Source organism: Anastrepha ludens, chromosome 6, assembly GCF_028408465.1.
Source record: "Anastrepha ludens isolate Willacy chromosome 6, idAnaLude1.1, whole genome shotgun sequence".
Classification (NCBI taxonomy): Eukaryota; Metazoa; Arthropoda; class Insecta; order Diptera; family Tephritidae; genus Anastrepha; species Anastrepha ludens.
Genome location: NC_071502.1, coordinates 28,585,261 through 28,601,620, shown reverse-complemented (window position 1 = coordinate 28,601,620; position 16,360 = coordinate 28,585,261). Strand labels below are relative to the sequence as shown.

The following is a 16,360-nucleotide window of genomic DNA, read 5'->3' as shown; positions in this document are numbered from 1 at the left end:
GACAAATGAGCATCGCCTTGATTTCTGACTTCTCCAAACGCGATTTTTTGTGTGGTGGCTCGTCTGGGCCTTCCATTCGGCAACTTCATTTGACACTTAGTTTCAGATTCATGTTGGAAACACCACGTTTCATCACCAGTTAAAATGTTGTAAAGGAAGTTCTCATCATTTCTCGCCTCTTTAATGAGGTCTTTCAAATGTTGAGCTCTGAGCAATTTTTGGTCCTCAGTTAACTTGAGCGGAATCAAACGAGCACAGACATTCGTAAGCCCAAATTATTAGTTAAAATGCGATAAATCGATGTTTTGGAGATATTCAACAACTTCCATGGATTTCAACGATGATTTCGGTTCAAAAGGTAAATTTTGATGATTAAACAATTATTTTGCGTTTTATTGAACAATACCCGGTACTTTGTTGACAGAATGTATATGCATAGATGGAAGCAAGGAAAATATGAAGAAAGTTGGGATTGCCACAACAATACAGTTGCTAAAGGAGTGTTCTTCATTTGACTGCGATGACGAAATGGAACAAATTATTGTGGACAAAATAAAGTCTTGTGATGCTGAGCTCGTTAGTTAGCTCCGGAGTTGCGGTCGCCATAGCAGAATGGGTTGGGGCGTGACTGCCATTCGGGAGTTCGTAGGTTCAAATCTCCGGATTTGTGGAACATCAAGACGCACACCACAAAATAGGAGGAAGAACAGAAGTGTAGACGATATTTTTTTTTTTTAATTTAGCTTAATTGAAAAAAAATTTTAATTTTTGTGATTTTTCCCACCAACAATTTAATCAGCTGTTCGTAAAACTTGCAAATTGTCACTGGTTTAGCGTTCATGTACTTTTTTGATATTTTTTCTTTGAGAGCGTATTCCCGGATATAAAGTGGCTGGATAATTTTTTTGTAATTAATGAAATAACCTCGAAAGGTTCTCCAAATTCCATGAGAAATGATGGTTTTAGCTAAAGAAGAGCAAATAACTGGAATACGTCAAAATATTTTCTTGACAAACTGTAATATAGGTAAATAAATATTGAATAATAACTAAGCACCAGTTGCTCATGCAGGTACGCAAATCACTTAAGTACACATTTAAGTATGCGATAATCATGCAGCATCAACGCTTTCACTCCTAACGCAACACACATTTTGAACGCACGCCGTGAATGAATTCTACGCATGGGAACTTGGGTGCTGCTAGGCTGTGCGCTGATCGCATTCTCATTTCACCCGTAGACGCTGTTTGGCGCGCAGCTCACATCTTCAATATCGCGTCGGGCGGAGCATCGCAGCATAAGTGCATACACACATACATACATACGAAAATCTGTGTAGAACGCTTCTCCACATAAGAACCACATCAGCTATTGCCGCAACCCACCAACGCTGGCCAGCTACAATGCAATTTGCTACTTCAACCGTTTCGGTGCTGTGCTTCCTGTTTGCCAACCTTCCATCACTGCTGGGGGCCGCAACGCGCCATCCATTGCCTTCACTGCGTTCACACCATTGGCGCCCATCACCACTGCCCTGCTCCGACTACGAGATGCTAATCATCAATACGAATTACTGCGTCTCGCGCTGTCCTATCCGTTGCATAAATGGGCGATGCTTTGAGGATGGGGACTGTCCCTGCTCCGCGTACTATCAAACCTCTTTCGAGAAGGAAGCACTGGTATGCGCTGCCGAATGTTTGCCTGGCTGCCAGAGCGCCGGTGGTTTTTGTGCAGCGCCTGATCTTTGTCTCTGTAGCCGCAAGGGCTATTATTTCGATGCGGTGGCGCGTCGTTGCCGCAAATACCACCTTTTCAGCGATCGTTGTTTCGGGTGAGTGAGCAAACAAATTTTTTTTTTTTTTATGCAAAATATTATTGCTTTTGTTCTACGGATTTGCAGGCGTTGTTTGTATGGAAAATGTACAGCGAACGGGGAATGCGTTTGTGCGCAAGGATATGCGGTTCAGGAGACGGTATTCGGGCAGCTGTGTGCACCCGTGTGTAAACAGTAAGTGTTAGCGATTATTTATAAAGTTGATAAAACATTATCAGTAGAGAGGAACTACGTGGTACAGTTATGCGAAAGGAATAGAAGCACATAAACGTTTCTTGTGAATTCAATTAATATGCAGAGAGAGAGGCAATCGGTTACTTTTCTTAGAGTATTATGAGTTTCGTGGGATGCAGTAGGAACTTTGGGACCTCAATGCATAAATTATTTACCGCTGGCATTTTTTATTAGCCAATATTACTAGTACTTTCCAAATAGGCAGAATTGGATCGAGGGGAAAATCTACACCAAAGCTTGCACCTCTGTCTGCACTGATGGTTTCAAGATGGAATCGGGAGTCTGAGTTTCTCTGAATCAGCCAATTTATCTATCTCCTTTTAACTGCCGAATACTGCTACTGTGTTTCAAGCAGAAGTCTTTGCGATCCTGCAAGCATGCAAAATGCTTAGGGAACCCGGGAGCGAGGGAGACATTAACAAGAGAGTGAGGTATTATCAAGCCGCGATCAAGGCTCTGACGACGCTATGGTGCAAAACGAAACTAGTAAACTCCTGTAAGGAGGAGACCAAATCTCTTGGGTGTGCAGGTAACATTTCTCTGATCTGGGTTCCAGCACGTAGGAACATAGAGGAAAATGAAATTGCTGATGAGCTTGTCAGGAAGTAGATTGAATTGGCCTCAGAGACCTCCTACGCAGTCTTCGGCATCCCCCTCACAGTTGTTAAAGGGGAACTGCATAAATTATATCTCAGGAAAGCGCAGAAAAGATGGAGCTCCATTTCTTCATGTGCCATTTCGAAAACCCTTTGGCCCGAGTACAATATATTCGGAGGACTCAGAAAATCTTTTGGACTCCTCGCCCTCCAACTTCCAAACTCATAGCTGTGTTTACCGGTCAATGGACGATTGGCACACGCGCGGAAAAGCTAGGGTTACCATTTAACCCCAATTGCAGAAAATGGGGGGACCTTTCAGAAAAGGAAACTGTAGAGCATTTTCTCTGTAAACTGCAGAAAATGTGGGAACCTTTCAGTGAAGGAGACTGTAGAGCATTTTCTCTGTAAATGACCGGATTTCGCAGCTAAACGACTAAGGTCACTGGGCGCTCCTTTCTTCGACAGCCTGGGGCAGTGCGCCAACCTAAATCCAATCAATCCCTCCACTATATCAATAGCTCTGGCTGGCTGTCTGCCTGCTGGAGGTCTCATAATGCTCTCAAAACGGCGCTTTAGTGCTTCTTCAGGAGTACCAGACTGGCACTTCAACCATTTCACCTACCTGCCTACTATTACTAGTACGAAATCTATTTTATTTTCTCCCTAATTTTCGTCTCCCATAATGCAACATAATGACAATACATTTCTCTTGCATACATACGTACCTTCTGTCAAAAATGCACCAGGAATTGGTTGAAACTTGTAAAAAAGTACTAAACTCAGTCTGGACAGAACTTTATATACCAACGCACATATTAGTAAAAATGTTTCTTAGCTGGCTATTCATTTTGGAATGTGAGTTGTAGTTTGTAATATCAGAGGGACGGGAGGACATTTTTGTATGGTGCACTAGACAGAGATAGTTTAGCAGCCCTTTTAGTAGAACCGGCTGTCATGGGAATGATGGCGATCCCCTTTACCACCTGTACGAAGAAGTTCAAACTGCAGCTAAAGGTAAAAGTCATTCACACACAAATGCCGCAACCGCAATTGCGACTGAGGTCCAAAACCGCAATGAGGTCCTCAAATCGCTAGCCGGCAGCACTTGGGGCAAAGACAAAGAAATGTTGCTGGCGACATTTATTTATAAATTACGCAGCATCTGTCTGGTCGCCTCGTACCAGTGATTCGCAGTGGATAAAGCTACAAACTTATCAAAATACTCCTCTCAGAACGGCCACGGGATGTCCCCTGATGCCCTTCCCTGCAACATCTACACAATGAGGCATCAATGATTCCTGTTAGGGAACACAACAAAATGCTCAGCAAGCAGTTTTTTCTTGAGTGCTATCGCAGGTGTCGTCCCTATAGACATTTGAGCCTGAGCCACCTCCCGAGCACGTCAAGGGATATCTCTTTAACTACACTGCCGAGATCCAGTACAAATTACAATTACAACTACTGGACTGAACAGTTTCCCGACAAGCAGTAAACGACGTTCATCGGAAGACCCTTACCACCTTCCTAAACGCTCGACCCCGAATGCTGTTCTCGGTATCAAATCACCACCTATTGCGGACGTAGAGCTTCAGCTTCCTCGCGAGATCGGTGTAGCTTTGGCCAAATTGTGTTAAGAATATTGCAGCAGATTAAACTCATACCTATCTGGATTCAACCCCGTCATACCCATACTCTTCACATGCTTTAACAAACCTGCCCACCTGACACCCCTCTCCCTCTGGACCCGACCTATCGAAACAGCACTCATTCTGGGTCTACCGTTAGATGAGTTAGACGAAGACGGCAGGAGACTACATTGCCCAGACAGGGTTTGGTAAGCTGCTACAACAACAATGGAAATTTAGGCTTAAGGTATAAAAAGTGGGCGTGGTTTTTATAGGATCTGAATATTATGTTTGTATGTCGGATCTAAATGAGGGTACTAATATGTCCCCCATATTTGGACGAGTTGCAAATATCACACATTTACCCAAAACTAGTAAATGTGGTTGTGGCACCGCCCTCATCTCAAAATTTTACTTGCGCCTGTAGTGCGAATTTAATCATCCTATCGGGAGATTTATAATTCTTGCAAATGGCAAACTGATCTTTTCAAACAAAAATTTTTAGGGAAAAAGTTTATGTGCACAGTTGCACACACCAAGTGAAGCCAAGTCCTTTTCCACCTAATCTTTCCAACACAGAGAACGTCTTCCTCTTTTTCTGCTACCACCAGCTGGTACCGCATCGAATACTTTCAGAGCCGAAGCGTTTGTATCCATTCCCATGACCAAAGAAAGCCGCTGGATCTTTATTCGCTGCGCTATGTCTATGTCGTCGTAAAGCTCATACAGCTCATTGTTCCATCGCTTGCAATACTCGCCGTCACTAAAGTGCAAAGGTCCAAAAATCTTCCGCAGAATCTTTCTCTCAAACACTCCAAGGAACGCCTCATTATCGTCGTCCAATCTTCTGCCCCAATACTGCATGCCTTAATTTTTTGCTCGGAGTATCGTGCGCATAGACCGACAGACATATTTAAATCGACTTCTCCCATCTATCTACATTGCTTTATGATGCTACAAACAGCCGTTATGTGAACAAATTTGAAATACCCTTGGGCACAACTGCGCGCGGGTATAAAAATAGAACTAGGAATAGCCACATCACGTCTCCTTTTCCACATTCCGATTTTGAAGTGCAAGAATTGCGATATTTGGCTATATTTGAAGTTAAGTAACATCGTAAGATATATATATTTTTTTAATGTGGTAACATTGTCTCAAAGTTCACCTTTTCACCTTCTCTGAGAAATCGCCTATTGAATTTGCAGCGTTAAATTCGTATAAAGGGACCCACAAAAAAACTCAACCCAACTGTGAAATAAGTAAACTCTGTAAATTTAACCGAGGGCATTTCAGAGAAAAATAAAGACTTTTTACGTATGAAAGTGTGGTCTAAAAAGGAAATAGTTTCACTTTGAGATGAGATCGACACATTAAAAAAAATATATCCATAAGCTTATAAAACCTCATGATTCAATTATTAAAGGTTTGCTCACTAGTGACATTCGATTTTTGACACTCCCTTACAAAAGGTTGTATTTAAGAAGGAAAAAATTAAATCCTTTTTGGGAGAAATGGTAGCAAAATAGTATTTTGTTACTTAAATGGAAACAAACTGCGAACGGTTTAAAAAATAAATTTTTATTAATATTTGAATGTAAATAATGGTATAGATAGAAGTGATTAGCGGAAATTGCCAAGTCTAATATTAAAACAAGAAATTATTTCACATAATCCAAGATTTTATTTTGAGAATTAATTTTTAAATTTAAAACCAATCGCAACGTTTCGCCAATATGAAACTATTTTGTTAAAAATAAATAAATAATTGGCACGTACAATTTCGTACAATTTGTTTCGCCGAGATCCTCCTCTTATTTGTAGCGCGCGTTTCACAATTGGAAGCCGATTCCGGTAGATGGTTTTTTATGAGAAGCTCTTTCATACTGGTACTGTGCTTTTCTAAGCCTCCTGTGGACACTTCATCCAGGAAGGTGGGCTCATTGGAAACAAGTTCTGCCAACTTTTTTATAATGAGTTCTGCAATGTAATCGATTGCGTCGGGACTATTCAATAATTCTCCCTGCTGTAACTCTTTAGCAAACGCTAGCTCCTTGCAAAACATGAGTTCCGTTTAAATCACCACATCATAAGAAATACAGCTTTGTAAATTCTCCATCTCGATCTAGGATTGTGTCAAATACTCTATTATGTCCTGACTTAATCGGTATCTATTTCATGTCATACTACCATAGTCCTGAACATACCGATAAAAACTCTTGAGCGAGTTGTTGCTCGTAAGCAGTCCATTTTGAAAATGAAATGTTTTTTCTACAAATTTTACTTTTCTCCACTTTTAGTCAAAATTTCTAGAGCTAGCAACCCAGTGTCTTGCTAAGGGAGCCGATTTGTCAAGAGGGAATGAGAAAGCTGCTTACTGAGCAAACCTTTTATTATTGAATCATGATAAAACCTGAAGCATAGCTGGAATATTTCAAAAACCTGCTAGGGCTGCCCTGGGTTCAGCGCGCATCACTGAAAATCAGTTTTGAAAAATTGTGGTATAACTACTTCAAATTTTGTAAGCCTGTGTTATTCGCTGGGATTCCTAAGTGCATCATTCGAATTGGGCCGATACAATAAATTTGAATGAGTAATAAAATTGAAATGAAAAATAAATTCGGTGCCTTTTTGGCCCATTCCCCGTACTCTTCTAACAAAATGCGTATTTTCTTTTATTTTCTGTCATTCACAGAGACTGCGGCAAATATGGCTTTTGTTATCTGCCGAATATGTGCGCCTGTCGAAAGAAAGACTATCACTACGAATATGACGGCAAGTGCCATGCGGACTACATCCATCTGGAGCAATGAAATTAATTGGGCAAACCAATATTTTATTTTGACTGAATTTAATGCATAGTTTATAGTTATTGCTTTTATGTTGCTTTTAGGTTATCACCATTAATGCGCTTTTATTATTTATTAAGAATAAATAAATACAATTTCGTTCATAAATTTAGTGCACACACAATTTATTATCAAAGAAAGGTTAACATTGCACTTACGCACATCCATTTATATGTACATATGTACTTATTACATACATACCCAAATGTGTTAATATGTATTATCAATTCCTTACTAAGAAATGAAGACATGCACTTATAGACACAAGGTGGCGCAAAATTAGTCATCCTAGCTAATATCTAACTTTCAATACTCAGCCTGTTATAAGAAAACTAATCTATGACCGAAGGAGCCTGCATACGTTTCGCGTTTACTTGACGTACCTTGGTTTATAGTGCAAAAAGAGTGCAGAGTACAGAGTCGGGTATAATAAAACATAAACTAAAAACTTTTTAAAAAAATTTAATAATTTTAAAATTTGTTGAAATTTTGGTATCAGTTGTTTTAAAGATGTGTTGCATACGCAAAAAATCTTGGAATTTTTCCTCCTAAAAGTTGTCCCTTAATTAATAATCAACCTGTATGGTTGCTGAATGATAATGCTATGACACATCTCTACACAATTTAAAAAAGTCAAATACTAGTATACTGGTATACCAGCAAAGATTTTTGGAGCTTATAAATAAATAGAAATCCCTTAATTACACAGCGATATACACAGACGGCTCGAAACTAAATAATGCATCATCTGCAATCGTTAGGGAGCATGGAAAAACAATATCCGGCGGAATTCTACCAGGTTACTCGTCCGTATTTAGTGCTGAAGCATTTACAATTGCCAAAGCTATTGAATATGCTGTTAAAAACAAAGGGAGGTTTATCGTTTATCAGTAATGTATACAATTTTGCCACAGTCGTTTCTCAAATACGTGACATGTGCATCAAATACAGAAATAAAATTAAATTGCTCTGGGTGTCTGGTCATTCTGGTATAACTGGAAATGAGTTTGCCGACCATACTGCAAGTTATTTTGAAGCAGCACCGACCTTCCAGTTTGCGTCTTTATATAAAAAAGGTCTAAAGAAACACATACAGCTCCATATAAATTCAAAATGGGACATAGAGTGGCACAGTTTCATTCAAAAGTATAAAAGTATCAACCCAGATCGTTGTAAGGTAGTTTACCCTAGTAATACCACCCGTCACCAATCAACAATTTTTACCCGCCTGAGGATTGGCCACACCAACGTAACGCATCAGCATTTACTCAATGGAGATTCTCCTGTTTCCTGCCTTTTCTGCTCCAGATTAGCATCAGCGGAACACTTCCTCAACGAATGTTTAATTTTGGAGAGATTAAGGCTAAAACACTTTGGCTCTGCGAACCCAGCGTCTACTCTAAAATCTGTAACATCACGAAACATTTTAAGTATCTATATATAATATAATTTCATCAAAGAAAGCAATTTAAGTATCATATATGAAAAGTTGTAATAATGTATGTAATGTATAATTTTAGTTTCAATATCTTTACAGTTCACGTACTTCATATGTATTCTTCTACTTAACATTAAATTAGAGAGTCGATGGCCTAAGCTGCTTGTACTATTGTATATTTCTTTAAACATTAAGGGAGGGGTCTAGGGTTTGAGCATTTTTTTTATGAATTTTTGAGACTTTGCTTTAGAGATATGAATAGTGAAAATGTATTTAAACTTTTTGTACATTATAAAGCATCATTTCAACAATATTGTACTAAATTTTTGTAAGAAAATATCGGGAAATAAGCCGGTGAGGTAACTTTTCCGAAAACGCCTTTTCCAAAAGGTGATTTGCGGTGACTATCGTATCTAGTTGTAGAATCACCTGAAATAAAAAAAACAGAATTATTTGGTTAAACTATCACCAAAACCTCCCCCCCACTGGCTCCGATTTTTTTTTTTTTTTTCATTTTTACGTTGCCAGCGCGTTTTTGAAGCAAAAAGTGCGATTTTCACTGATTTTTTCGCTGTATAAGTGGAAACCGCCCTTAATGTAAAACAAAAAAGTGAAAAATCTCTCAGTGGGGGGGAGGTATTTTATATATAGAAGTTGTATACCAAATTTGAAAAGGATCGGTTAAATATTGTTGAAGTTCTAATAGTCACGGACTTTGAAAAAGTGGTTTCGAGAAAGACGCGTTTGAAAAAAAGGCATTTTTGTAACGCTCCGCTCCAAACGCTCGCAGCTGTCGCAGAGGAGTGGGGACAAAAACGTCTATAACTCCAAAAGTTTTGCTCCGATTGAGCTGAAATTTTTGGACAATATTTTTGAGATGATTTACTATAAGAAAAAGCTATTTCCAAAAAATCGATTTTTTGAAAGTCAAACCCTAGACCCCTCCCTTAAGCAATGTATTTTATACTATGTTTTAATAAATAATAATAATCATAGATTACTACATTTGACCACCTGATCTTTCCAACACAGAGGAGGTCACCCTCTTCCTCTGCTACCACCAGCTGGTACCGCAACGAATACTTTCAGAGCCGGAGCGTTTGTATTCATTCCGACGGCCAACGAAAGCCGCTGGATCTTTATTCGCTGCGCTATGTCTATGTCGTCGTAAAGCTCATACAGCTCATACATCGTTCCATCGCCTGCAATATTCGCCGTTGCCAACGTGCAAAGGTCCAAAAATCTTACGCAGAATATTTCTCTCAAACACCCCAAGCGTCGCTTCGTCGGATGTTGTCATAACCTTAAAAGGAGTAAAAAATTAAATTTACACTTTCAAAATATCAAATTTTAGCACTAAAATCTTCTCAGAGTGACCTTTTTTAACCTTCTTTTGCTTACTAATACAGTTTTTTTTTTTTAGCTTACAGTTTCGGTAGCTTTAAATTAAAAACAAATAGAAACAAACACCAAACTTAAAAACTTTCGTATTTTGTTATATAAAAAAGCACTAAATTTATTGTGCAGAGCAAATGGTTGGCAGCACTGCACAACTCAGTTAATGCGACGTCACGCACTTTCTGATGGGCGCAATCTTATTTCTATCATTCTGTGGTTTGACCAATAGCTATGATGAAAAACAAAAATCTTTACACCACGCAGTGCGATTACTCTGCGCTCACCAACGCACTCGCAAAGTCAATTTTGCCTGTTTTATTTATTCATTCCTCATTTGTTTTATTTATTCATTCCTCATTTGAAATAGCAGATATAGGCAAAATAATATATATATATAAATATAACAACAACTTGGGCGCAATTCGGTGGTTCAATAAACGTAAAATAATAGAACTTAGCCTCAATCAGCTGTTCAAATTTGAATAAATAATCAGAGACGTTAGCAAAGACGGAAAGCCTTAAATTTGCACATTTTGCACATTCACCTTTAATACATTTTTCGACTTTTATTTAACTTCATTTTCGTCATTATTTGCTTGTAGCAGACCAGAGTTTTCAATTAATTCTAATTCACAGACAGGATGAAATAAAAAAAAAAAAAAATAAATAATTGTCGCGCACGCTTCTGTTAGGTGTTTGGCCGAGCTCCTCCTCTTGTTTGTGGCGTGCGTCTTGTTGTTGTTCGACGAATGGAGGGGCCTACAGTTTTCAGCCGACTCCGAACGACAAATGGCTTTTTAAGTGAAGCTTTTTCATAGAAGAAATACACTCGGAGGTTTGCCATTGCCTGTCGAGGCGCGATCCCTATTAGAATGAAATAAACATCTAGTAAATGTCGATACAATTCCAACAAATTTTAATCAAACTCACTCGAAAGTGAATTATAGAGCCTGCCTGCACATTGACCGGAACGTTCAAACGAAAAAGTAAGGTTCGTTGTTGTTGTTGTAGCAGCAAAAACATTCTCCATACATGTACGGGGAGTCCTGATAGCTGCTTGAGTGACAGTCCTTGGAAGGGTATATAGTAAATTCGGGTCCGGTTCCTATAACATAGAACCGACTACCGGTGAGAGTAAAGTTCGTTCTAAAAGTTTGGAATAAATAAATAAAAACTGAAATAATGAAATAAAAATTAAAAATTTTTAATTTTTTTTTTAATTTTTAAATTTTTTTTTAATTTTTAATTTTATTTTTTAATTTAATTTTTTTAAATTTTGGAATAACCAAAAAAAACTGAAATAATAAAAAAAAATTAAAAAAGATTTATTTTTTTCCTAAGGCAGCGTGAAAAAGCTCCACATAAAAGAGAAGTGAAAAGCTTCAATCGAAATAAAAATGGCAACGCTCACAATTTTAGTGGCCTCATTGTACACCACCGAGCACCACCTTCATTTAGTCATTCTGTCAATCTATGCGGAATCATTGCACTCTCATTCGTAAACATTGGCTCTCACTCTCACAATCGTAGTTGTATATTGAGAGCGTTTGTGCCAATAAAAGCCGTGCCATAAATATTATATTTATTCACACGCGCGTACATTGTGCGCCTCTATATACATACATACATAAGTATGTACATTCGTACACACCACATTCAAGACAACAACAAATTCAATGTTGAATTATAATTAAATTCAAAAAAAAGCTAAATATATTAGACCCCTCAATAAGAGTCTGCCAAGTGAATCGCCGGCTTCTAATGCAACTAAGCACATGTACATTGCAAACATACGTACATATTGCCATACATACACACATACATATTATACTCGTATTTAAAGAAAAAGAATTTTGCTTATCATCGTTGCGATGACGTCTGAGACGCCCATTTCTTCGGCGCACAAGCACACGACCATACATATGGATGTGTGTGTGTGTTTGTACGTATGCACGTATCACTTTGCACATTAAAGTGGATAACAAAATAGGTAAATAAACGTTTTTTGTTTACTCACAAGCAAAATAGTTGCGCGTTCTTGTACTACACTAAAAAATTTCGTAAAATCCATTTTCAGGCGCGTGCAAATAAAATGGTAACAAATTGAGTATCGGCCAGAGGTAATAATGGCTATTTTATGTATGTATATAAACCTGCATGCTATGTACGTACAGCTGCGGTCAAAATAATAGTAGTGCCTACACAGTGGGAAAGAAGAAGTAAGATTTTTTTTGTTAAGTATTTTTGTTGTTTTTATTTTAAAAAAAGTTATGATTGCTTACAATAAAATAAATAAAATTAAATTTCATACGAACCTTTGCATGAACTTTGCCTTAAAAAAAATAGTGGTATAATTTTCTTTAATAAAAAAATATTTTAAATAAATCTTTCTTTTCATCACATTTAAAGGAAAAATAATACTTAAATAATCATAATAATAATTAGTACATAGTGGCGTATACTTTATGCGATATTTCCAGAACAAATCGCCGATTGCTTTATGAACAGACAATGATAAAAAATAAACCTATTAAACTATGTGGAGTACTTGCACTACTATTATTTTGATCGCAACTGTATGTATATATGTATGTATGCGTACACACGTATGTTTTAGTCGATTCAAAGCAGCATTGACCGAATTGGGGTAGGAAAATAATAAACTCCGTTGCTTACTGCTGAGCCGTACAACAAAGTTAAGAAAGAGCCTATAAGTCCACTTGTCTTTAGTTGAATTAAAGGCATTAATTAGCATTAATACTCCGAATATATGAAGCAAATTTAAATGCGTCGCACTAGACTTTTCTTTCACAGAAACTCAAAGATTTAACCATCTCAATTTTAATATTAATGAGTAAAATTTTTCCAGAGGCTAAGAGGCTAATAGAGCATGGAGAGATGAAGACACGTGCGTAACAGCCAGGCTACTATGGCCGCAAATAAATAAACAAAAAGAAAAAGAAACTCCTGCTTAGCCTTTCAAGAGAGGATATCTCGCGGGTCGTGGCTTGTATAACCGGCTATTGGCTATTCGGTAGGCATTCCTTGCGATTGTTACAACGACAACTAGGTGTTTCCTCCTTTCAATATTATAGGAGTTGTAGAGATTGAAAAGAGGAAGAAACAGTTGAGCAGCAGAGTAGCTAAGGTAAATATTTTGTCACTTCTCTTACGGAACTATCCGGGGTGGAGGAAAGGACCAATCCTGCGCTTTTTAAGAGCCACAAAATGGTACGACGAAGAAAAATAAATGATATTCCCGTGTCGCACAGTGGCTTCACAACTGTAAGGTCTAAGTGTGTTGGTTAAAGAGAGCGGCTACCACCATAGCCTAACCGAACCTAACCATCTCACCGTATGTAAGTATGAGGAATGTTTATGCTGCTACAACAACAACATCTCAATGAATTACACAGTCCTGCGAGGGTGAGTTTCTAGAATGGCTGTACTTGTTTCTTGTAGTTTTTTATGCGCTGAAAACGAATCTGACCTTCAAAATGCTCCATCACGTCAGGATTTTTGGTAAATGAAGCCTAAAAGGTCAAAAAATGGTCATTTTAGCCATTTTTGATAATTTTTTTTGGGATAGAAAATTTTTTTTTTCAGTTACGTATACGTTGGGTATAACGTCTATTGGCGTAACTGAAACTGTTAATTTCAAAATGTCATAACTTTTTTTTTAAAAATCGTACAATAATTTAAAAAAATGGGTTTTAAAGCTAAAGAGTTGTACTATGCGACCTTTTCGTCGAAAATTGAAAAAAAAATTTTTCTATCCCAAAAAAAATTATCAAAAATGGCTAAAATGACCATTTTTTGACCTTTTAGGCTTCATTTACCAAAAATCCTGACGTGATGGAGCATTTTGAAGGTCAGATTCGTTTTCAGCGCATAAAAAACTACAAGAAACAAGTACAGCCATTCTAGAAACTGAAAAAAGTTAAATTTCGCAGGCCTGTGTTATTACTGTTACTGCTACAACAACAACAGCTCAATTAATATTTGTTCTTGTTGTTGTAGCAGCATAAACCCATACATACGTATATGTACGGGAATGCTGCTACTGTGACAGTTCGGGTCGTCCGGGTAACGTAGCACCGATTGTCGTGAGAACAAAATGAATATTTGCCAAGAGTGCTGCTGTAGCCCGCCCTATTTTCCATTATTCTGGGCCAAGCTGTCATAGTAGCCCTTTTATTGGCATGGTCTCTTGACGGTCAGGAAAACCGGGACGAGGAAAATGTCCCTGTCAAAATCATCCTTCAATTCAAAATTAGCCAAATAAATCTCTCGATTCCATGCCTTTCATAAGCAATGAGAATTTTTCATCTTTCCACTTTGAGGAGAATTTTTCGAGAAACCCGAAATACTTTGCATGTGCCTCTTCGATTATTCCACCTGCGCTCTCTAAGCACTACTTCTTTCCCATGTTTGCGGCTGCTGATAAGTAGTACTAGGAGCAATACATAACATATATACATACACACATATGTATGTTTTTTTGTATATATGTAGATATGCAGATATCTCGAGGGTTTCTGATTAAATTGCCAAAATATTTTGTATAAATTAATAAATCTCTCTTAAAACTTTAGCAGTACTCACAACAAAACAAAGCGGTCACGCATGGTCTTTTATCTACAATTGCGTTTTTGTTGTTAGTATCCCCTTAAAAAAATACCTCAACAAAATGGAGACAAGTATAAAAATAAATCTCAATATGGAATGAAACGAATTTGAAATTGAAAACACATACATACATACTCGTACAATTTTGTATGCATCTAGGCATTTCTCCTTAAAAAAAAACAACACACATACGAAAACTGGTATTACCGAAAAGAACACCAAGGAGTTTCTTTTATTACTATACCAATATTTTAACCCAAATGCAGAATTTTAACTAAAATACACATTTAAAAAATCCCAATATATAAATATTTCGATTACATACGAATATATTATTTTACTCTGCTTGCTTATGGAAAAGTTCACATCATTTCGCAAGCAGTAAATTTCCCTACATTTCAAAGGATTTCTTCAAGTCCTACAGAAGTTCAAGAGGTACGAGCGTTAGTTTATGAGGAAGTATAGTTTGTGCTCAGCCTCTTTGAAATGCTAGGAGATGCATTACCTTTTCTCATTCGCTACCCACGACCCACAAATAAAATGGCAAAGTCGTGAACACTTCCCCTACAAAGCACTCTCTCAAAATATGTATATATAACGTAAATACTCCAGAATATCTCTTTGGACTACGTGACAAATATTCGCCGGATGCGTTGGTTTCTTTGGTAAGACTACAACAACAGCATCGAACTAGTTTATAACAATACAATTAGCATAATCGCACAATCGTACCAATCGTACAACAGGCCCAGCACTTTCTGAATACTCTGAAGAAAAAACACAAAAAAACGCGTGGTTTTTTATTCGATAAAGATTGTACATAGTCAGATGTCGGTATAGGTCGGCTGGCGAAGGCGCTACACATAGTAGGTATGTATGTATTTATTTATGGTTGAGAGAATACAGAAGTATGTGCTAGTATAAAGTCATATGTGATTTAGAGGCTTTCTAAAATTGTAGGAAAAATGAAATTGAATTGAATTGAAATTTAGAGCCCATATATGTATATAAGTCGCTTTCTATAATGCTTTTGATTTGGTTTGATGGCTAATTTTGTTATCATAATCGATTCTAACATAACCTAAACGTCATAAACCAAGCTTAGACATATGGCAAACAAACTGCTTCGACACATTAGTGATTTTGTTTTGGTATCATATACTTTTGGTTTTGTGAAAATGTCTGATTTTGTGCTGAATAATCATCATTTGCGGGAAGTGTTGATTTTCCTCTTTCATTCGAAAAAAAAACGGCGGCTGAAGCGCCTCGAGAGCTACCAAAAGTTTATGGATATGCTGCTTTAAGTGAAACAACGTGCCGAATTGGTTCCGTCGCTTCAAAGACGGTGATTTTAATGTTGACGACCGTCCGCGTGAAGGAAGGCCAAAAACCTTCGAAGACGCTGAATTGGAGGCATTGCCCAATGAGAATCCGTGTCAAACGCAAGATGAGCTTGCTTCAGTATTAGGAGTTACCCGCCAATGAATGATTCAAAAACAGGGGACTTCGGTTCCTTATGAGTTAAAACCAATGGACGTTGAACGTCGTTTTTTCGCGTGTGAACAACTGCTCCAGCGGCAAAAAAGGAAGGGTTTTCTTCATCGCATCGAGACGGGTGATGAAAAATGGATTCATTACAGTAATCCAAAGAGAAGAAAGACATGGGGACTGCCCGGTCATGTTTCTACGTCGTCGTCTCGGCCGGATATTCACGCTGCGAAGGTATTGCTATGTATTTGGTGGGACCAAGTTGG

The 16,360-nt window shown here is 37.8% G+C and overlaps 1 protein-coding gene across 1 annotated transcript; it reads left to right on the top strand.

Annotated features, from left to right (window-relative positions):
- Nucleotides 1-1,111: 1,111 nt before the first annotated feature.
- On the top strand, nucleotides 1,112-7,198 carry LOC128867633 (epidermal growth factor-like protein). The gene is made up of 3 exons (XM_054109048.1): nucleotides 1,112-1,831; nucleotides 1,901-2,008; nucleotides 6,988-7,198. The coding sequence occupies exons 1-3, from the start codon at nucleotides 1,404-1,406 to the stop codon at nucleotides 7,103-7,105; spliced, it is 654 nt and encodes a 217-aa protein (XP_053965023.1). The 5' UTR covers nucleotides 1,112-1,403; the 3' UTR covers nucleotides 7,106-7,198.
- The last annotated feature ends 9,162 nt before the right edge of the window (nucleotides 7,199-16,360 follow it).